The sequence below is a fragment of the Phascolarctos cinereus genome, unplaced genomic scaffold (assembly GCF_003287225.1).
Source record: "Phascolarctos cinereus isolate Bilbo 61053 unplaced genomic scaffold, phaCin_HiC Scaffold_726;HRSCAF=1367, whole genome shotgun sequence".
In the NCBI taxonomy this organism is placed as follows: Eukaryota; Metazoa; Chordata; class Mammalia; order Diprotodontia; family Phascolarctidae; genus Phascolarctos; species Phascolarctos cinereus.
In genome coordinates, this window is record NW_027556098.1 from 101207231 (window position 1) to 101231670 (window position 24440).

General features: G+C 37.2%; 1 protein-coding gene across 5 annotated transcripts in view; it reads left to right on the forward strand.

Annotated features, from left to right (window-relative positions):
* CD96 (CD96 molecule) overlaps window positions 1-24440 on the forward strand; it is a 102496-nt gene that overhangs the window by 43603 nt on the left and 34453 nt on the right. For 3 of the 5 annotated variants that reach the window (XM_078146701.1, XM_078146704.1, XM_021007172.2), the window contains exons 7-9: window positions 306-494; window positions 2410-2499; window positions 5766-5855. In XM_078146701.1, the coding sequence (XP_078002827.1) occupies window positions 306-494; window positions 2410-2499; window positions 5766-5855 (369 nt within the window). The remainder of the gene's footprint in view (window positions 1-305; window positions 495-2409; window positions 2500-5765; window positions 5856-24440) is intronic. The other 2 variants (XM_078146703.1, XM_078146702.1) reach the window with 2 other exon arrangements.

Below are 24440 nucleotides of genomic sequence, written 5' to 3' on the forward strand. Positions count from 1 at the left end.
ACACGCATGACCTTCTCTATTCCCTGCCTCCCCTAGATCCAGGCAAAATGTGCCAAAGATGTAGGAAGAAAAGGTCTGGAACTTTCACAGCCAAACTGGCTTCAGGTGCCCTCTGTCTAAAGAAGTATTTTTCCTGGTGTCAGGAAGTGATGGCCTATGGTGAGAGGACACTCTCCCACTCCTCTATTTGCAGTGGACAGGTTATGGTTTATGTCTGGTATTTCTCCTAATTCCCACACTTGAGATAGTTTTGTAGCATATACACTAAATTATAGTGGCTAACCAGCTTCCTTGTTCTTTTCTAGGCATTTACATTACCACTGGAAAGAGGAAACGTGATGAAGGCATTTATGAAGTAACATCTAAGTTGAGGGTTCTGAAGCCTAACCAGCCAATTCTACCCAATAATTTGACAATTTGGTGCATGACTCTCTTTCCTGTCCCTGGAAATGAAGTGTGGAATATCTCATCTAGAAAAATAGCTTTTTCCTTTGGTGAGTTACCTACCTAACAAGATCAATAAATATTTTCTCCCATCCAAAACATGTCTCTTTGGGGCTGTCAGGTTACATATCATGCTTAGAATAGATCATCATGCATAATTCATCTTTAACAAATTTCATTTTGACTTCATTTCAACTCAAATATTTACTGGCAAGTATAATTCTTTGAAGAAGAATTCCTCCAAATTGGAGGTTTTCCATGCAGAAAGGGCTACAGCTGAACCCCATGAAATAATCCATGAGGTTTCCATTACTCTCTAACTGGCCCACACTCTAGAACTGTCATGGTCATCCGTCTCTGCTCTCTCTGCCTATGTCTGTCTGTTTCTCTCTCTTTCCTATTCTCCTCTACACATCCTCATTATTTATTACCTGGCTTTTGGGAAACTCTGATCCTAATATATGTCCTGGACCACGTGTCATCTAGGGTCCCTCCTTGCTCTAAATCTATGATACTATGAGTTACAGAGCATGGAAATCTCATCTTAGGAGTAAGATATGCAGGTCCATATGGACTGTCTAGATGCAGTTTGTGGATGGCATAGATGGATATCATCTGAGACCTGGCTCACCTCTAGGTAGAGGAAAAGAAGCAACAAGAATGAGTGCCTAAACCACCACCTTACTATATGGAAAGAAAGAGGCAGGGCCAGCTTGCGGAACCTGACAGGCTGCATGCCTTTTTCTCCATCTCCGATAGGAACATTGGGTTAGAATTAAGTCTATCTTCCTCCTTCAAATATCTCTGTTCTAATAGTACAAGTTTGAGTTCAAAAGGACAATTACTTCCCTGGTTGCTCTACAGGGAGAAGGTAACCCTTAGCTTACATTTGCTAGCTCAGTGTCTTCCCACTACAAGCTGATTACACAAAAGATATGTTGTGCACACATGTAGCAGATACTGAGGAAGCCTATTTATCCAAATGAAACAGCAAACAGAAATTTGAGAAGTTCTACATATTAGAATATACTAGGAAGCGTATGTAACCCCAGTACCAAAGCCCATTGGTTTGAGACTCTCTCCTTTCTGGTATTACATATGTAAGAATGAAGAAGCTCTTCATCTGGGAGTTAGATAATATTTCAGCTCAAACCAAGAAATAGTGCTCAATCTCACTCAAAGTGGCCCATTCTAGCAGCTTCTAGAGAGGCAAACTGGAAATCTGGAACAGTTGAGGAGCCAGCTTCCCCTACACAAATCCTACTTCTCTTTCCCCATGCCTCTCCCAAAGAGCATTTGGATCCAGTTTCTCCCTAAAATATTCTAGAATCCACTTAGCAAGTCTCTTACAGTGGTGGTCCCATTGATCATGGAGAAATACTGAGAGGAAACTGAAGAGTTTCTTTGAAAAGAGTTTATAGACTGCCAACCATTTTTCTCACATCAAATTTTCCAGTCTAAAAACATCCAACCACATGGCCTCAGGATTCTCTCTGTCCCAAAGTAATTGTCCAACAAGCATTTATTATGTTCCTACTGTGTGCAAGGCACTGTAGTAAGCACTACAGGAATTGCCAAGACATTTGAGACATAATCTCTGCCCCCAAGGAGCTTACATTCTGGTTGAGAAGACAAACATAAACAATGAAAAGCCAAATAAAAGAAGACATAAATAATGGCTTGAGGTAATAAACTATGTTAGAAAATATTGCATGTAAGCACATTCTTCAGCATTTGCAGCAGCACAGAAAACACCCAAGACTTGGTTGGAAGATTGATGACTTAAGATATCCCAGATAGTCCTTGCCTTCAAGGAGCTACCATTCTAATGAGGGAAGACAACACATAAAAGGGAACTTAGAAAGCAGGTGGTAGGGTAAAGGGAAGAGTATACAGCATAGGGTGGAGGCTACTGGTTAGAAGATGGAGCAGTAAATACATATATATTTGCTGTTATTATTGTAGGTTACGTGAATACTCCAACAGATCCATCCAATATCATGGCATCTACTTTCTCCACTTTCACTTCTCCTGTCAACAGCAGAGGCACAGCAGGTAAGAAAGCTTTCATGTAATTTTTCTTTAAGAAAAAGAGCTACTATTTATTATTCATCCATATATCTATGTATCTATCTATGTTATACATATACATATACATATACATATACATATACATATACATATACATATACAGGGCAGCTAGGTGGTACCGTGGATGGAGAGCCAGACTTGGAGTCAGGAAGACTCATTTTCCTAAGTTCAAATCTGGCCTCAGACACTTAACTAGCTGTGTGACCCTAAGCAAGTCACATAACCCTGTTTGCCTCACTTTCTTCATCTGTAAAATGAGCTGGAGAAGGAAATGGCAAACCACTCCAGTATCTTTGCCAAGAAAACCCCAGATGGGGTCACAAAGAGTCAAACATGACTGAAACAACTGAACAATAACAACAACAACAACATATTTTTATGTATATTATATATGAGTATATTTTATTACATGTATTATTACATATATTATACATTCATGTATATAAATATTGTGCCAGTACCATTAAATGTGAGTATGTATGTAAAACATTTTTCATTTCTTGTAGTATGGGGAGATGATTTTCAGATTTACACTGATTTTGCTTGTTAAGATCAAGGATCAGTGTTTACACTACAGTAGTAAGGACTTCTAAATCTAATGAGTGGACAATAGCAAAAAAAACAAAAAGAAGAATACAAACAATAATAACAAAGCATGGATATTCAGATTAAAGTGTGAGGGATATCAGTAAACATTAGTGCACATTACTATAAATATATATACATTCTTACTTAAAAAATAAACAAACCAACAAACCTCAAAAGGATGGTTTTTCTGGATCCCAGCAGTAACAATAAGAACATTTCAATACTTCAAGGGTCTGTGATCTTTCTTTCTTTCTTTCTTTCTTTCTTTCTTTCTTTCTTTCTTTCTTTCTTTCTTTCTTTCTTTCTCCTCTCTTTCTTTCTCTTTCTTTCTTCTTCCTTCCTCCTTCCTTCCTTCCTTCCTTCCTTCTCCTTCCTTCCTTCCTTCCTTCCTTCTCTTTCTTTTCTCTTCTTTTTCTTTCCTTCTCTTTTTTCTTTTTTTTCTCTCCTTTCTCCTTCTCTCCTTCTCTCTTTCTTTCTTTCTTTCTTTCCTTTTCTCCTTCTCTCCTCTCTTTCTTTCTTTCTTTCCTTTTCTCCTTCTTCTCCTTCTTTCTCTTTCTTTCTTTCTTTCTTTCTTTCTTTCTTTCTTTCTTTCCTTTCTTTCCTTCTTTTTCAGCTGGGGAGTACAGTGGATAGAGTATTGGATTTGGAGCCATGACTTGAATTCAAAATCTGCCTGAGACTCTTACTAGGGTAAATCCCTTAGCCTTTGTCAGCCTCAATTTCTTTTAGTTAATACTTAATAATAACACATAGTTTGCAGGGTTTGTTGTGAGATTCAAATGAAATAGTATAAATGAAGCACTTTGTAAGCCTTAAAATAAAAATGCTAGCCATTATTATTCATCAATCAGTCAATTAACATTTATTAAAAGCCTACTATGTGCCAGGCATGATGATGATGAATGGTGTGGGCACCTCCTCTACTAATGTTCTTCACAACCCTGCTGTACCTTAATTGATTGTCTTCTAGTGTTGCTATGACTGAAAAATCACCATATGGCCAACGGGGCACTGATCTTTCCCAAACTTAGCTAGTTGTATCTTTAGGACATTAGTTTTTATCATCAGTTCCATTTGAGGAACTATTTCAGAGGGGTAGAAACTCCATCAGGATAAACCCTGAGTCACCTCCATGATACCGGTGAGGCAATGGAATAGAACATCACTGGAAGAATAATAGTAATAACCAACACTCATATAGTATGTTAGGGATTATAAAATGCTTTTTAAAAAAGAATGGTGTGATAATTATAATTTTTCTTTTCTTTGATGTTATATATGTGTGTGCATATATAAATGAAACAGAATATAGTTATATGGTGCAGAGATCTGATAGGAAGGCATTTAGGCTAAGTGGTCTTAAAGAAGATAGGCAGGTTTTTTCCACTGTTCTTGCCTGTGTTAACCCCCTGTTAGGCAGCTAATGTTAGCAGTTTCTAACTGTATAAAACTCTTGCTTGACTGCAATAGTCTCTGAGTAATTTCCCTCCTGTAGCCTCACACGGTCAATTCAAACTGTTTCCCAATTTCTGGTCCCAATAAAGAAACTCCCCCTATCTGAGCCTCACACAGCCCTGGTATCAATAAGTGACCCTAAAAACTTCTCCACCACGTCTGGATCTAATTGGGAATTCCCCCTCCCACATCTGGCACTGATTACCTGTTCTCCACCAAGCCCTTTTTAAGGGTACTGTATATAACTGCCTAGCTTAAACCTCAACTTTGAGCATGTTTTCTCCCAACACAACCCCCTCCCCCTCTCACTGGTTGAGTTTCTATATCTATGGGGCCCAACCTCTGTCTATATTACAGAATGTGTGTGTGTGTGTGTGTGTGTGTATGTGTTTGTGTTTGTGTGAGGATGGGCTGAGGGGGTAGGTATGTGGGGCAGGTGTATTTTTTTTTGTATGCTTTCTGCTCTATATAATAATAAAACTCTTGTTAGTACCAACTTCCAGAGTACCAATTGCTTGTAAATTCCCAAACCCAGGTCTTTGCTTTAACCTGAGCCATGAGGCTAAATAAAGCTACTGGGTTTCCTATGTCAAACCTGCTGGGAGTGCAGCAGCCCCTCAGTGGCCCAATCCCACACCTGATCAGTATCTAAACTTTAACCTACTCCGTCTCCACCCTGGACCATCCCTTCTTAGACATCCTGGTAGTACCTCCTCTTCCCAGTGGCTTACCAAGCTGGTTCCAGACTTAATGTGGACACCTGACCAACTTAGCCTACTGTAGTTCAGAATTGTCAAATTCAAGCCACCCACCAGCCTCAGCCCCCCAGGAGCAGAGATTACAGAATATGTCACCACTAAGCCTTACAAAGCATTTTTCATACATTATCTCATCTGATCCATACAATGGCCTATAATAATGATTCTCATTTACATAAAGCTTTAAGGTTCACAAAACACTTTACTCACAACATCCATGTGAGGTAGACAGTGCAAATATTATCCCCATTTCACAGATGAGGAAACTGGAGCTCAGGAAAGTTAAACGACTTCCCCAAGTCATAGAACCATGATTCAGACCCAACTCTTTTAATTTAAAGTCCAATGCTTTTTTCCACTTTTGTTCAGAAATTCTCTTTCTACACAATAGTAGAAAGATAAATACTCTGTTTGCTGTTTTCATTGCAGGTTATGTGGATACTCCAACAGATTCATCCAATATCACAGCATCTACCAACTCTATCATTACACCTTCTCTTAGCAGCACAGGCAGGGCAGGTAAGGAAGCTTCTGCCACACTATTTTGATTTAAAAGGAAGAATTAGGGGCAGCTAAGTGTATACACAGGCTCATCATAGAATCACAGATCTGGTGGTAGGATGGACCTCAGAACTGTCTAATTAGTCCTGAAGATATTAAGAAATATCCTGATATACTTATTACATAAAGGAATGAGCACTGTGCTTGGAGTCAAAGGGCCTGACCTGTTACTCACTATCCTCATGAGTTTGGGCTAGTCATCAAATTTCTAGCAGTTTTCCTGTCCAGCCTAATCCAATCCAATTGAATCCAACAGGGCAGCTAAGTGGTGCAGTGGACAGAGTGCTGGACCTGGGGTCAGGAAGACCTGAGTTCAAATCCAGCCTCAGACAATAGGTGTGTGACCCTGGGCAAGTCACTTACATCCCTTCCATTTTAGAAGTATTGAGCCCGAGATGCCTATAGGATGTCTAGCTGAAGATACACAATTTGCAGTTAGTGAGGTGGAAATGGAACTCAGGAGAAAGATTAAGGCTGCATATATAACACCAGGAATCATTTGCATAGACGTGATCATTGAAACCATGGGAGCTGAAGACATGACTAAGAAAGAGGATATAAAAAGAGAAAAGGATAGATAGGAAGAAAACACACACACACAACCTTAGGAACACTGATGATTACACGCTAGCTATATCTAACCAAACAGATTGAGAAGGCACAGTCAGGAAGAGAAAAAGGAGAAAGCAGTGTGATTAAAAACTATGGGAAAGACAGTACTAGGAAGAGTAAAATGATACAGAGGAGTCAAGAAGGTGAAAACTGAGAGAAAGGTCCTTGGATTTAGCAATCAAGATATTATTGGGAACCTTGGAGAAAACAGCTTCAGTTGAGTGGTGAGGTCTGATGCTAGATAGCCAGGGGTAGAGATGTGAAGGGCAGGAGAGGAAGTAGAAACTGGGAGTGTAGATCTTTTTTTTTCCTGAGATTTGAGGTGAGAAAAGGAGATATAGGACTAGAGCTTGAGGGAGTGGTAGAGTCAAGTAAATGTTTTTATAGGATAGAGGACTTGGGCATATTTGTAGACAGCGTGAAGGAAGACCACGGATAGGGAGTTATTGAGAATTAGTGATAAAGGGAACAACTGGAGGGTAAGTACCTAGAGGAATCAGGAGGGAATAGGACTGTAGGTACAAGTAGAAGGGGTAGCTCTGGTAGGGAGAAAAGCAACTTCTTATTCAGAGATTGGATCAAAGGAGGACATGAAGTGGGGCAACGTTGAAGGCCTTTGAGGTGTGGGAAGAGAAGAACAGGAAGCTCATGACAGTCTCTTCTTAGTAAAGCAGGTGGCAAGCAGAAAGAGAAGAAGGGCCCCCAAAACCCTCCAAATACCTGAAAAAAAAATGGCTCTAAACAGAGAGAAAAGAGGGAAAGGGGGTAGTGCCGGAGGATTGAGGAGAGAAGAAAAGATCTATAATAGTTGCTGTGGGAGGTGAAATAGTCAATTAGGAAAGAATAAAAGGATTGCCATGTTGTAATGAGGACCCAGTAAAGATTAGCTAACATAAACACCTGGATCCAGTAATCATACTTGTGTGGCTTTGTTTGGTGGCATTCAGCAGCCTGGGGGCTCTAGCTGGCTCAGTGGACAGAGCACCAGGCCTGGAGTCAGGAAGACTTAGCTTCTTGAGTTCTAATGTAGCCTCAGACACTTACTAGCTGTGTAATCCTGGGCAAATCACTTAACCCTGTTTTGCTCAGTTTCCTCATCTGTAAAATGAGCTGGAGAAGGAAATGGCAAAATACTCCAGTATCTTTGCCAAGAAAACCCCAAATGGGGTCATGAAAAGTTGGATGCAACTGAACAATAATATTCAACAGTCTGGGGGTAAAAACAAAGAAAGCAGGGGGGCAGCCCAGGGCCAGTTTTACAAAACATAAATGGGAATAGGACAAGGTGTGGCAAGGGAGTCAAGTGCAGCGGACAGTGTGAAGTTGAAATGGTTAACTAGAGCTGGGTGCTGCAGTGAACAGAGTACTGAGCCTGGAGAAAGAAAGACCTGACTTCAAATCTTGCCTCAGACATAGCCTAGCTGTGCGACTTTAGGCAAGTCATGTAACCTCTGCCAACCTCAGTTTCCTCATCTGTAAAATGAGGACAATAATAGCACTTTACCTCTCAAGGTTGTTATGAAGATAAAATATGATATTTATAAAGCACTTTGCAAATCTTAAGGCACTATTTAAATGTTATTTATTTTGAGGGTCAAGACTGTCAATGAATAAAAGTGAAACCTGAGGCTAAGGTGGTGGTGATGGCTTGGAAGAACACTGAGGAATAGACTGTAGGTCCGAGTGAGGATGAAGAATGGCTGATGGACAGAGAAGAGAGAGGAACTTACCCTCTTCTCCTTTTTCCTTCCCTCTGCATTTTCGTCAACTTTCCTCCTATTCGCTGCTCTGGTTCTTACAGGACTCAGTTTTTAGAGCCCTTGGCTTTTTTGCTGACCAATCACAAAGCTTCTTCTCATCATCTTTTACCTTCATTGATTACCATTTGACTCCCTATGGTTAGCCTAAATTTTTGACATTGAAAAAAAAGTCCTATTGCCCTGAATGTTCTGTTTAGTTGGTTAAAAATTAATTGAGGCATCAGTGTATTTCTAAGTCAAATTAAAAATAAATGTCACTTTGTTTCCTTAAAGAATAACTTGTTTGAATTTTAGAATGAGAACATTTTAACGTGACCTCTAACTGTGAGTTACTATGGTACCTGTAACCATAGCTGCCCAGGTTTCTTGACAAATGTACCCTTCTACTTTATTGGGTCTTTCTTTGGTACAAAAAGCCATTAGGACAGCAGTGACATTAGTTGGAGTATTGTACTTCAAAAAATATAGACCATTGACTTCTTTTTAAAAACACTGTAGAAGCAGCCTCATTAATCCCAATTGTCCAAAGATTGATACTGACCTTCAGCCTCCAAGGAATGAGATATGCATTGTGAATGCTTAATTCCTGCTTCACACTCTAATTGAAATGTGGGAAAGTTACTGAATGTGGCACAAGGGAAGGAATGCTGGATTTGGAACCAGAGGACCATGGGTTTGAAGCTTTGCCATTCACTACCCATGGGACCTTAAATAAATCATTTCACCAATCTGGGCCTCATTTTCTTCATCTGTAAAAGGAGAAGAGTGAACTGATGATCTCTGAGGTCCTTTCTACTATATATTATGAATTGGGATAATAAATTTCCTAAATGGTCGAAGGGGACGTATGTGACTAGTTCAGGAGGAATTTTTAGAACTCTTCTAGGAAAAAACCATGGTAAATGGTGTAGGGCTTGAAGTGTAATGCTATAGGCCCTACAAATTAATTTGAAAAATAAAGTACCTGGCTGTTTCTATCTTTTGGGATCTCATGTAGAAGGTAGTGCTTCATAAATTCTGACACAAATACTCATGAAATACCAGTCCTTGAGTTTAGCTATACAAAATGCACAAATGAAAGGCAGGACAAAATTTATTGGCACCAAATCTAATCTGGGGGGACCTAGGGAGAGGAAAGGACTGTATATTTAGAGAAGACCAAACCCAGTTTCCCTCCAGGATGAATCATTGCCCCAAACCCATTGGTGCACATCTTGTGGGAAACAGGGTTCTCACGCTGAAGGCAGGGAGGATTAGGGGTGTGTGCCTAACTGTGGGAGGCAGTGACTGCCAGGCAGAGAAGAGCTCACCTATGTCAAAGAAACAAAGAAATGTCCCAACCCCTGGTAGATGAAAATATGAGGAGGAAGAGGTTAGTACTTATCACTCCTTCACAGAGGTCATTGATTCCTTTCACTGGAGATCGGATCACCACATGCCCTGAGTCTGGCTGGCAGGTGGTGTAGTGGAGCTGGGAAGACCTGAGTTCAAAACCAGTCTCAGATACTTCCTAGCTGTGTGACCTGGGCAAGTCAGTTATTTGTTTGCCTCAGTTTCCTCATCTGTAAAATGAGAATTATAATAGCATCTACCTCCTAGAATTGCTGTGAAGATCAAAGGAGATAAGGATTATTAAATGTTTAGCATGGTGCCATAAGCTCAATGTAAATGTTAGCTATATATAAACATGCATACATGAAAATAAGTGTATATTTATATACAACTAACATTTATATTGTGCTTACATATACATATATTTATTTATATACTAGTATAATGCAAATTTGTATATTAACTATACAAATATATAAATATATATAGTTAACATTTACATTGTGCTTCTAATATATAAACACACATATCTATATATTGTTATATATTTAAAATGCATATAAATACATAAAATATCACATATTTATATGTTATATTATTACACATATATATAAATAAATATAAATACACATATATATCACTAACATTTATATGCTTTAATATATAAATAAATATATTATGTATTAATATAATGTATATTAAATACACATATATCACCTAACATTTATATTGTGCTTACTATATATGAATATACTATATATACACATATATGTAGCTAACATTTGTATATTGTAACATTTATATACTGTAAGATGCAGCATAAACATATTTGTGTACACAGCTAACATTTACATAGTGATATATATGTGTATATATATATATCTTCTCTGTGTATATATATACATATATGTGTGTATATATATACATATATACATACATATATATGTATATATACATATATACATACATATATATGTATATATACATATATACATACATATATACATACATACATATATATATATATATATATATATATATATATATATATATATATATATGCCTGTATATGTAGCCTGTCACTATGTAAATGTTTTAGACCTTATGTGGAGATTCTGTAATTGTCTCACCCTCCCCCCATGTTTGTTGTTACTAAATTTTATTTGCTGATTCACCTTTTGTGATATTTTACATATTTCTTCTTTCCTCTACATTTCTAAGCAATCAATCACCCTGGCCAAGATTCTCATCACTCAAACCAGGACTTATGTAATGCTTTCTTCATACTGTTCCTCCCTAAGTTTTATCCCACTGCAGCACATCTGGCAGCTAGCTTCTGTGTTTTTATTGTTGTTGTTGTTGTTTTTTCAGACTAGAAATCAAGGCCCATCATTACCTGGCCCTGGGAAAGTCACTTGACCTCTCTAAGGCTCAGTGTCCTCATCTGTAAAATGCACATGATAATAAACAACACCTATCTTGTAGGATTGTTGTCAGGATCAAATGAAATAACATGTAAAACATTTTGTAAACCTTAAGTGTTTATACATATGTATTTATAAAGAATTTATACCCTATTTCTCATATCCTGTAACACTGATTCAGTTGCACTTGAGGACTTACAGGGCCACATGTGGCCTTGAGGATGCAAGTTCCCCACCCATGATTCTAGACTATAGGCCCTGTGAAGTAATAGAATATGGACTGGCCTTAGAACCAAGAAGACCTAAGTTGGCATCCTGTTCTGTTTCAGTCCCTCTGAACCTTAGTTTCCTCATCTCTTCTTCTTTTTCTTTCTTTCTTTTTTTTTTTTAACAGTAGTATAACACTTGCCCTGACTACCTCACAGACTTGCTCTGGAGATCAAATAAATAGCTTTTGTGAAAGCGTGGTGTACCTATAAAATGAAGTGTGTGTGTGTGTGTGTGTGTGTGTGTGTGTTGTGTAAATATATATATATATATATATATATATATATATATATATATATAAGCTATTACTGTTATTTCAACTTTTTAAAATTATTTCAATTAGGTTTTTCTTATCTACCCAATTGGTTTCTAATCTTCTTAAGAACAAGACTATGTCTTCTACCTTTTTTGTTATAATCATTAATTATAATAATTATTAGTAATAGTAGTTCATGTTTATATAGCACTTTAAGGCTTGTGAAATATTTTTATGTACCTTATGTCATTTTGTCCTCACAGCAACTCTGCTAGGTGGGTGTTGCTATTACCCCCATTTTAAAGATGAGGCTAAAAGAGCCTAATAATAATAATAACATGTCCAGGGTCACGTAGCTAGTAAATATCTGTTGTTATTGAATCATTTTCAGTCATGTCTGACTTTTTGTGACCCCATTTGGAGTTTTCTTGACAAAGATACTGGAGTGGTTTGTCATTTCCTTCTCCAGCTTATTTTACAGATGAGGAAACTGAGGCAAACAGGGTTAAGTGGCTTGCTCAGGATCACACAGCTAGTAAGTGTCTGAGGCCAGATTTGAACTCAGGAAGATGAGTCTTTCTGACTCCAGGCCCAACACTCAACCCACTGTGCCACCTAACTGCTCCAGTAAATATCAAGCAATATAGAATATCATAAATATAGGAAGGATTTGAATCCAGGTATTCCTGACTCTTAATCTAGCACTCTATCCACTAAACTGTGCTGCTCCTCAATGATAATGATGATGATGGTGGTGGTAGTGGTGGTGGCAATAACTGCAACGACTAGTATAGTATTAGGAATACAGTGTAGGGATTCATTATATACATACATAACATATATGTGTGTGTGTAAATGTATATATATGTATATATATATTATATATATTTATATATGTATGTATGTAAAATATCTTTTACTTGAGCTAGGTGCCCCATGTGATTTTTGTAGCTTGCAGGCAATTTTATGTTTTTCCTTCACTTTAAAAACTCTGTTTCCATTGCTTTCTGCATTCTGACAAATCTTTCCCTAGAGGGAGAATGAACAAAAGCTGGATATTTGTAACTTGACATAGCTATATCTAAATTACAGTGCATTGGTCCTCTGAGTCCAGAAGAGAAGTAGGAGCTTTTGAAGGTAGTGACTGACTATAGCATTTTCCATCTTGTGGCCTTTTGCTCAAAGAACTTTCAAGTATGGAGCTTATTTGCTTTTTGATTCAATAATGACACTTCAGACCGCAGAGTCAAAGCTGAGATTTTTAAATTCCTGTAGCAACTCGGTGAGTAGGCTTGAAGGCTAAAATGTATATAATTAGCCATTGATTTAAGGTAAGTTTCAACCCATAAAAATAACACTGAAGAAGTTTTCATGAGTCTCTTCTTGACATCTTGACAACAGGGTATTCTATAATTCGAGAAATATTTAATTGAGTCTTGCTCCAATGATGTCCTTGGGTTCAATGCGGTAAGACCCTATCAGAAGAGAGATCTTGTTATAACGATGTTCTTCCAAAACTTCAAGAAGGTGCCATGTTATGCCAAGTTCACTTTCATAGTTGATCAGAGAACAAGGCTTAAAATCATTGAATACAGAGCTGGAAGAGCTCTAAAGACCATCTAACCTTTGTATCCAACTCTTGCATTTTATGGATGAGCAAGCTGAGACCTACAGAGGTTAAGCAATACCCAAACGAGTGAATGGTTTTGCCTACATAGACCCGTTCCAACAAATGCTATGCATATTCAGTAACTATCTCTCACTTTGAACTACCAAACCCATAGTAGATTGGAAGTGTCGCAAAGGCGATGGCAGTGTATTTGTAATACATCATAACACACAGTATAGTGCTCCATCCCTGGTCCAACATTTAGCATCATACCTGGTTCATAGCAGGCTTTCAATATATGCTTGTCAACTGATTATTAACTGGTCAATGTTCAGTAAATGTTTACTTCAGAGGCAGAAACTCAGATACAAGAGGTTAATTCATTGTACCTTTATTTTGTTAGGGCCATTTACTTTCCTCCCTCTGATCTACATGATGAATTATTGCTTATTAATTATCACATGCCATTTTTTTCATTTATTTCTTTTTGTATTGACTTTTTGTTGTATCTTTTTTTTTAACATCAATTTTGTTTCTGAATATATCCTCTCCCTCCCTCCCAGCCAGAGTTGCTGAAACACTTTTAATGGCTTTTCATTACTTATACATATAAAATCCAAATTCTTGGGCCTAATATTCAAATCTCTCCATAATCTAGCCCCAAATGATTTTTTCCACCTAATCTCATGTTTCTTCCCTCTATGAACTTCTCTGCTTCAAGGAGACTAGTAATAGTAAATTTTCTCTCCCTCACCCCACACCCTCAAACATTGTCCTTTTTTCCTAAGATTTCCCTGACTACTCTTTCCACATGTCCAAATTCTTTCCAGCCTTCAAAGCTGAGATCAAGCCTTTATATTATGGTTTTCATGACCATGAAATGCACTTCTCATACACTGCCTTGTGACATTACTTATGTTGTTGTTTTGTATATTGTTAACTGTGCGTTAAGTTTTTCATGACCATTCTACCCTTCAGTGATTTTTTTTCCCTCCTCGGAAGTCACTGAATGAACCTCTCATTGGGCACTTATCATAACACTGTCTTATGATATTACTTACACTGTTGTCTTGTATATTGTTATCTCCATGTTTAATCTCCCCAGCTAAGTTGTAAAGTTTTGAGAGTAGGGACCATTGGTTGTCTGTGTTCTAGCATAGAACTATGTGGATTATTTTGTAATTTAATACATGTTATAGGGATAGAAAGAGGGAAAGAAGGTAGAAGGGAATCTTCTTATTCTTTGTTATTGTCTAGATAAAGAGTAAGCAAAAACAAACAAACAAAACAAAAAAAAAACCCAAGTCTCAAGATAAATCTAAACAACCAGAGTAGGACAAAGTCAAAAATTGAATGGATGTGTTCACAGACATTTCTGAACTTGCCAGCATGGAGTAATGAGGCTGTCACTCAAAGAAAAAAGGACAAAAAGATTGAGTTTTGAAAAGATTCACCTAGTTCTCTGACTTACCCCTAGTTCATTGTTTATCCTCAAATTAATAAATTTAATTAAATAGAGAATGAAAATCACCACTTTTTTGTTTCACCTCAAACAAATTTGTATTAAACAAATTACCATGATTTTTTACTGATTATAAAAGAAAGAAAAAGATAGCTGTGATAAGCTTTTTACCTCATTTGTACCAAAGACAAATACTTGAAAATCTTTGTTACCTTTGTACTGCTTATTCAGACTTAACCCCTTCCTGGAGGGCCCTGGTAAAATTGAAATTATACTGACCAAATAGGAATATTGTCAAAATTAATTTGAAATAGGTTGATTTGAATAACATTTACCTATTAATCAATAGTACCCTTGATTTATTTATAGACCATTTTCATAAAGATTTTATAGTGGGGAAAAGCCATGTGAATCCATAATTATTGTTGTCTTTTCTATCACTTTTTAAAATCACAATAATACTATCCATGATTTTCTCCAATCTTTTGGAATCTCTTTCCTTTTAAATTATCTTGAAAATTGATCATCAATATTTTAAATAGTTACCTTTAACACAGACTTTTTTGTTTAAACCTAGTTTGGGCCATCTACTCTTCCAATAGGTTATTTCCCATGTAAATGATAAGATCATGAAAGATTGCTTAATGGATATAACCATAGTGATAACTTTGTTTAATCTGATTGTTGACATCCAGTGAAACATTAAAAATGGAAAATTATGCTCCCCAGAGCTGTTCTCTGATGTCATGGAGGATAATAGACCTTCTATATGACATTTTGCTAACTGCATCAAACTTAAGAATAGCACAGAGCATCTCCAATGAGATCCAGAATCATTCTGTTTTTTTTTAATGGGCCTAACAACTTACACGGGTGACAACCTGTGTGTTTTTTTGGATACAGAATATTGTCTAGACAATGGCACACATCCAGCTGCATGCTATTGTCTAGAGTATGGTGTGCAGCTGGACAGATGGCCCATTGAGTTAGTCTGTTAGTTCACCTATTTTGGACAGGTGTTATATAAGGACAAAAAATGGGCCTCAACTGAATAGGAAGAAGAGAACAGTCATTCGGGAAGATGTACGACACTCTTAACCATCCTAAACTGATTTCCTATAAAAAAAGAAATGTCTTTGAATTTCCACATTCTACCATAACATCATGGGGCTATGAATAACAATGTGCCACAATCTGTGTAGAATCTGCTACTATTGTTGATGCACAATGGATAAAGGTACTGAGGCAGAATATTGCCAATATTGAGTTGTGTGAGAAAAGTGGTGTCAAAGATCTCATGCAGGAAGTGATTGATTGAAAGAAAAGATAGGTCCGTCATGTGGTGAGAGCAAAAGACATCAAGTAGCTAATCCGAATGCTACCGGTACTAGTAGAATATTAAATGACGTAGGGAGATGTATCCTATTTATCCTGCATATAGCATGTTTGTACATATTGTTTGCTTGTTGTCTCCCCTATTAAACTGTAATCTTGAGGGCAGGGACTATCTTTTGCCTCTTTTGGTATCCTTAGTGCTTAGCCTAGTGCCTGACACTTAATAAATGTGACCATGACTAAACCATTTAACTTCTCAGTGCCACTAGAAAACTCTAAGATAACAAATTATAGGTATTAAATAATAATAACAATAATAATAGGTAGCATTTATATAATGCTTACTATGTGCCCTAACACTGTGCTAAACACATTACAAACATTATCTCATTTGATCCTCACAACAACAATTATTACCCCCATTTTACAGATAAGGCAGACAGAAGTTAAGTGACTTGCCCAGGGTCACACAGTTAGTAAGTATGTAAAGCCAGATTTAAAGTCAGGTCTTTTTGACTCCAGGCCCACAACTCAATCCACTAGGCCACCTAGCTGCTAATGTGCTGTTTATCTACATTGATGAGAAATTTCTATACTGATGCAATCAATAACAGGTCCAGATTCTCCCTCCCCCACTTTTCTTCTTTCTTTTTTTGAAGCAAGTATCCACTCTAGAAAAATAATCAACAAGAAAGACCATTTAACGTGGAGGCATATGCAAGCATATCTCACATAAAGTTAATCTAACCAATATCATTTGATAGTAAGTTTGCTAATACATGGTAAGCAAGCACCACCCTCTAGTGAGGGTAGCCATCATAAAATCCTTCAGTAAATCCCAGAGACAAGCTCAGTCAAGCTGTTCAGTTTTAGTCTTTGTTTTTCCCACTTTAATTATTGAAAATCACAGAGCAAAGGGAGTGTTTCATATATAAACCACTCTCCAGTTAGAGTATTGCCCTGAGCAGCAATACCTGTGTTCGCAGCAAAGACTTATCTGGTTCCTTACAAATGCTTTTAGACCACAAAGGAAAAGAGAACAAGAAAAATAGCATTGATGTTTTTTGGATTTTTTTAAGTTTTAGCCCAGTTTCTGCAAGTTCAGAGTCACCTTTACCGTGGTTCAATCAATCAGTTGCACAAACATAGGAAAGAGAAGGCATAACTAGACAATGGCTAAAGGTGGAGGTGGGCAGCAGTGCATGGGGCACAGTGGAAACTGGGACTTTCAGTGCATTGTAAACTCAAGATAGGTTAGCACAGTGACTTGGCAACCAAAAAAAGATCACTTTAATTTGATTTGCAACAAAAGTTTAGTATCGAGAATAAGAGAAGTCCTATTCCCACTGAACTTTGCCCTAAACAGAACACATTTGAAGTATTCTATTCAGTTCAATAAGCATTTAATAATTACACCTAGCATTGATATAGGGCTATAAGGCTTGCAAAGTTCTTTACATGTTATCTTACAACATCCCTATGAGGTGAGTGCTATCATTATTCCCCATTTTATAGATGAGGAAACTGAGGCTTAGAGGTGAGGTGATTTAGCCAGGGATAAACAGCTAATGGGCTATATGCTTTTAGTCTCAACTGGGGTGGCCGCAGGTTGACCTCTAGGTCCTCAAGTGTGGCCCTTTGACTGAATCCAAACTTCACAGAACAAATCCCCTTCATAAAAGGATTTGGTCTGTAAAATTTGGACTCAGTCAAAAGGCTGCACCCAAGGACCTAGGAGGCCACATGTGGCTTCCAAGCAGATTCTCCACCCTTGGCTCTATACTTAATTACTTTAGTTAGATTGAGTGCATTGTGAATTCAAACTCAGGTCTTTCTGACTCCCAAGTTCAGTATTCTTCTTACTGCACCACCTAGGACCTACAAGGAAACAATCAATCAGTCAGTCAACAAGCATTTATTAAGTCCCAGTTTCCACTGTGCCCCATGCACTGCTGCCCACCTCCACCTGTAGCCATTGTCTAGTTATGCCTTCTCTTTCCTATGTTTGTGCAACTGATTGATTGAACCAAGGTGAAGGTGACTCTGAACTTGCAGAAATTGGGCTAAAACTTTAAAAAATCCAAAAAACATCAATGCTATTTTTCTTGTTCTCTTTTCCTTTGTGGTCTAAAAGCATTTGTAAGTGCCAGGCACTATGTTAACTTCTGGAGATAGAAAGAAAGGCAAAAAAAAAAAAGGCCCTACTTTACCCTTGATGAGTGTACATTCTAATGGGTAAGATAGTATGTAAAATAACTAGGTGCTACATGATATATCCAGAATAGATAAAGGTAATATGGAAAGAAGAAAGCATTAGTCATCCAGAAGAACATGGAAAAGCATCATAAAGAGAATGAAATTTAAGCTTAATAGCATAGGTTAGTGGATTGGGGACTCACCTCAGAGTTAGGAAGACTTGGGTTCCAATTCCTCTTCTGATACATATTGACTGTAGGACCCTGGTCAAGTCACACAACATCTCAGTTCCCCAAGCAGTTTTCTAAGACTATAATTTGCAGAAATTTTGTCAAGCTGCATGTATGGAGGAAGGTTCCTTATTGGAATTTCTATGCAAGTGAAATCACTGGTTCAAGAGCCTACCCTCACCGCCACCCCCATAGCAACCAAAACAGCAACAACAACAATGATAAGCTCTGGGTTCTAGGATGGATGCTGGGGAGAGAAAGAAAAAAAAATGAAGCAGTCTGTTTCCAAGGAATGTACCTTCTATTGAGGGAATGAAACATGTGCAGAGACAATTAAAAAAAATTCCAGGGGAAGAGCATGAAAAACTGTAGGAATTATGCGTAAGCCAAGTTTTGATGGGAATTAGGGAATTTGAATTCAAATCTGGCCTCAGACACTTACTAGCTGTGTAACCCTGGATAAGGCACTTAACCCTGTTTGCTTTGGTTTCCTGATCTGTAAAATGAGCTGGAGGAGGAAATGGCAAGCCACTCCAGTATCCTCGCCAAGAAAACTCCAAATGGGGTCATGAAGAGTCAGACAGGACTGAAATGACTGAACAACAACGGTAACAACAGAGAATCTATGAAGTCAAGGTGAAGAGGGAGTGCATTCCAGGGACAGGAGACAGCCTGAGCAGAGGAGTGGAGATGGCAAATAGAATGTCATAGGCAGGAACAAGTAGGTAATTTTATTTTAGCTAAAATATAGAGTTGAGTGGAGAGCGATGTGCAATGAGTCTAGAAAGTTAGAACCAGAGTATGAGAAGTTGGAAAAGTTAAACAGAAAAATTTGTATATTGTGTTAGAAGCAAGAGAAAGCCACCAGAATTTCTTGTAGTAACATGATCAGACATGAGTCACATATTTTAATAAGGTCATTAACAAATTGGGGCATATCTAGAACAGAGGTTCTTAAACTTTTATTGTGTCATGGACCCTTTGGAATTCCGGTGAAATCTTTGGACCCTTTCTCAGAATACAATTTTTGAGTGCATACAATAAAATGCAGAGAATTACATAGGAAACCAATTATATTGAAATATGGCTATCTAGGTCTGGTTGTAGCTATATAAAAAAGTTCACAGACCCCAAGTTAAGAACCTTTAATCTAGAAGAAGCTGATCATGATGGCAAGGGACCTAGAAATCATGCCATGTGACTATTAATTGAAGGATCTGGAAAAGAAGATGGGGAAGGAGGGAACTAGTTAGTGAGTGGGTAGAATAGCTGTTGTCCATTATTTGAAGCACTATCTCAGGGAGGATAAACTGTATTTGCTTTGCTTGGCTCCAGATGCCGAATCTTGGGGTCATGGGGGTTGAGGGGAATAGAGCTATCCAAAAGGAGAATAGGTGGCCTTTGGACATAATAAATTTCCAGTCATTGGAAGTCTTCAATCAGAAGCCAATTACCTCTTATCTGGAATGCTATGAAAAGGATTTCTGATCAGGTATAAGAGTATGACTGTGGTTAACCTGATCCTTCGCTCTCTTGCAATGGGGGAGCAAGAGCATTTTGCTCCTAAATATCCATGTTCCAAATCTGATTATCTTTGCCTTTATATTGGGCCTCAGAGGCCCTAGGGTCCAATTTGAATCTTTCCTGAGACTTTCAGTCAAGCTCAGTAAATACAGTAAAGAGAGTAGCAGAGCACAGAAATATGGTAGCCTGGGTATAGACATGAGCAACATGGACAGACATTTAGCTCCCTGCTTCTCTACTACATCTAAACACCTATTATTTTAAGATGTGGAATATCTAGTTACACATTACAGCCATGTCTAAAGCCTGAAAAATACTCTCTTGTTGGAAGGCCAAAAAACTGAACAGAGAAGCTGGAGAAAGTGTTTTCTCCTTTAAGCACTTCAGAGTGTTTGTGGCTTATGGATTTATGCAATCATACAGAAGGCAACTGTCACAGGCTATCTTTTCTTTTATTTCTCTATGCCCTGTCTCTTGATCTCAGCTGCTGACTTGGTTTGGAATGCCAACTCTATGCAGAAGACTCACAAGTCTATATATCCAGCCTTAGTCTCAATCTCTTTCTTGAATGCTGGTCTTGTATTTGCCACTTACCTGCTGGTCATTTCTACTTAAATGTCACACTAACATATCAAATATATTGTGTCCTGAATAGTCCTCCTTTTCTCCCCCAAAATTTCACTTCACTAATTTTGCTGTTTCTATTGGGAATGCTACCTTCCTTTCTAATCACCAGGTTCACAACATTGGACTCATCTTTGAGTCTTCCTTGATGCCATATATATATATATATATATATATATATATATATATATATATATATATATATATATTTAATTGTCAAATTTTGTCAATTCTATCCCCACAAAATTCTTGCATATATCTCCTCTTCTCTACTCAAGAGCTCCATTCTCTCTTACCTGTGCTTTTATAATAACCTCCTACCTGGTCTTCCTGCTTTCTGTCTATCTTCTCTCCATCTTCCACACAGATGCCAAAATTATTCTAATACATAAGTCTGATCATTTTAATCCCTTATTCAAAAGTCTTCAACGGTTTCCTATATTTCTGAACAAAATGCAAACTCCTCACAACCTACTAGCTACTACTAGCCTACTAGGTTTATTAACTGTTCCTCAAACTCATTATTCTACCTCCCATCTGAGACTGTGAAAAGGAGGGCTACCATACCTGGAATGTGCTCCCTCCTCTCAAGCAGGGAATCACCTCCCAGAATCAGATACGGTTATCCCTTTCTCATCACAGAAATTAGGGCACGGTGCCCCCACGATCTGGAAAATCAGCATAAAGTTTTTTGGCCCTCCCTTCATACCAGAGAAAAGGTCTGATTTTTTTTTTCTTTATGGCATGTTTGCAGTACCTTATTGTAAAATTTGGGTTGATATTATATAATATTATACATATGTTTTATGCATTTCTCAGTTTCTAAACTTTTTTCTGTTTCATTTGCTAGACTTCACATGTTGTTTGTGGCTTCCAGAAAACTTCCCCAAAATACCCATTTAATCTCTTATGCCAACCCCCAATATATTGAAAATGTAATAGGGAAAGTCACAACATGGAAAGGATACCTGTACTTGATTTTTCATGTAACATTTCTTCATCCCTCTATTGTTTGTGTTCTCCCCATTCTCAATTTACCTTGTGTTTATATATGTATATATGTATATATATATATACATAATTATAAATGTTTTATATATACCATGTGTATATGTGTATGTATGTATACATGTATGTATCACCTAGTAGAATATAAGCTCCTCAATGGCAGAAATTTTCTCCTTTTTTTGTTTGTTTGTTTCTCTTTTTTAGCTCTGTATCCCCAATACCTAACATAGATAGATGATAGATAGATAGATAGATAGATAGATAGATAGATAGATAGATAGATGTATAGGTATAAATATAGATATAGATATATAGATATAGATGTAGATGTAGATGTAGATGTAGATGTAGATATAGATATAGATATAGATATAGATATAGATATAGATATAGATATAGATATAGATATAGATATAGATATAGATATAGATATAGATATAGATATAGATATAGATATAGATATAGATATAGATATAGATAAACAAAGCATGTATTGAGCATTTACTATGTACCAGGACCTGCACTTAGTGCTGAGAATACAAAAAGAAAAATAAGACAGACAATCCCAGTCCTCAAGGAGCTACATTCTAATGGAGGAAGACATCACATACAAGGGTACTGGAAATTGGGAGAAGATACACACTTTAGGACAAGGTGGAAAAGTAGCCCGAAGCTTCCAGGATTCGGTGCTTAATCAATCAATCAACAAGTACTTACTTATTAAGTGCCGACTGTATGCTAGGCACTTAATTATGACAGATTGAAATTGAAACAGAATAAAAACAAAGTTGTAAGGCTTTTCTTACGAGAGGAAACACTGTTGTTGCCTAATAGAGGAATTTAGGGAAATCAGAAAAATCAGTTTCTCATTTCAGATTTGATACAGTATTTGCCACATACTGAGATATCCATTGGATACCAAATAGGTGCTCATGTTTTGTGAGATTCAAAATAGATTTTGAATCCGCAAGGTACAAAAGTAGTAGGCTTCACTGTTCATAGGTCAAAATATACTACTAAGAAGATAGATAGAGAGATAGAGAGAGAGATAGATAGATAGATAGATAGATAGATAGATAGATAGAAATACATAAATAGAGATATATAGATTAGTTTCTATATCTAAGTATAGTTTCTTGGTAGTATATCTATATATAGTTTCTTGGTAGTAATTATATACATATATATATATATATATATATATACACAGTTAATACATACATAAATTGTGTGTGTATGTGTGTGTGAGTGTGTATATATATGTATATATATGTGTGTGTGTGTGTGTATATATATATATATATATATATATACACACACACATACAATATCTATATATGAGAAGCTAGCATAGTGATGGAGAGCCAGCCTGAGAATCAGGAAGAGCTGAGTTCAAATTCTGTCATTTATTCCATTCCTTGCAGGATTTCAAGGTTACCTAGAAGCAATAAGCCTACGGAAAACTTACTAAGAGATTCTTTTTCTAAGAGAATAACAATAATAGTTAACACCTGAGCACTATAAATTCATGACATACTATATTATTTTTTCCTTCCATTTTAGTCATGCTTTTTACACACACACACACACACACACACACAAACACACGCATACACACACATACAAAATTGGAAGAAAAAAAACAGATGGAGAGTTCAGGAAACCTGGGTTTTTAATTCTAGCTCTGTTCCTAGTTTACTGTGTGACTTTAGAAAAAGTATCTGACCTCTCTGGATTTCTGTTTCTTTTTATATAAAATGAAGGGATTGGACTAGATAGATGATCTGTCTAAAATCCCTTCTAATCTCAGTTCAGGGCCCTGCAGAATGTATGTAATCCTTTCACTATCTCCCTTACGTGGTTATTCTAAATACTAACTTTATATTTCCATTTGGCCTTTCTGTGAGTCTTGGTTTACCAGTGTCTAGGTGGTATGATCCTTCAGATAACTTCTTAATCACAGTCAGTGATCCTTTAGGTCTCCCCTCTTCTATTCTCTGAACCTGGGTGAGGCTTCTGGTATAATAAAATCATTCATCTGAAGGAATTGTGCAACATTGTATAGACCTCAGACCTGGAAAAAAAAAAAGTATGGTCTCCAAAGAAAGCCAGCTGTGGACAAATAATAAATTCTCCTGCCCTCAATTTTACTGCCCTGTATTCTAATGTGTGAAGCACAAAATTGTGCTAATCAAATGTTACTAACAGTAAAACTCCCATTCCCATTGCCTGTATTGTGCCTCAGGTGTCTGGTGCCTCCAGCCTGAATTGGATCAGATGCAGAATCGCTAAGGCATTGATCAGTGTGAGAAGCCCTGGGGGAAATTTAGCCAGCTGGATAAAACGTCTATTGTATGATACATATGATACCTTTACACCTGGCTGCCAGTAATCTCTAAGTTCATTGAAATTGCCTGACAAAGGTAGTGTTCTATATGTAAATGCAAAGGACTATGAATATCATTTTCTGTTCATCATCTTAGTCATCATCATCATCATCATCTTAGCTTTGCTTCTTACTATTCATTTGTGCCTTCATTCATCCATTGTCTTAAGGTGGTACCTCTGTCTAGTCCAGGACAAAGCTTTTTTTCACAGACTACTCAAAGCTTGAAAATTGCATTGTCCTCATTGCCCTGTGCCAGAAGATTGTACCTCTCTGTTATTGTTCACCAGAGGCTTTGAGCATTCCCTGTAACACAAACTACTTAACTAATCACAAAATAAATACCACCATGGCATGGAGAGTGTGATTTTTCTGGGCTTTAGAAAACGTGTATTTATTTTAAAAAATAGATATACTTATTTATTTGCAGCACATCACTGTACCCCTTTTCATCTTGCACTTCAGACAGATGTTTAACCTGACTAGTCCTGGCACTGAATGAAGTGAGCGTAGAAATT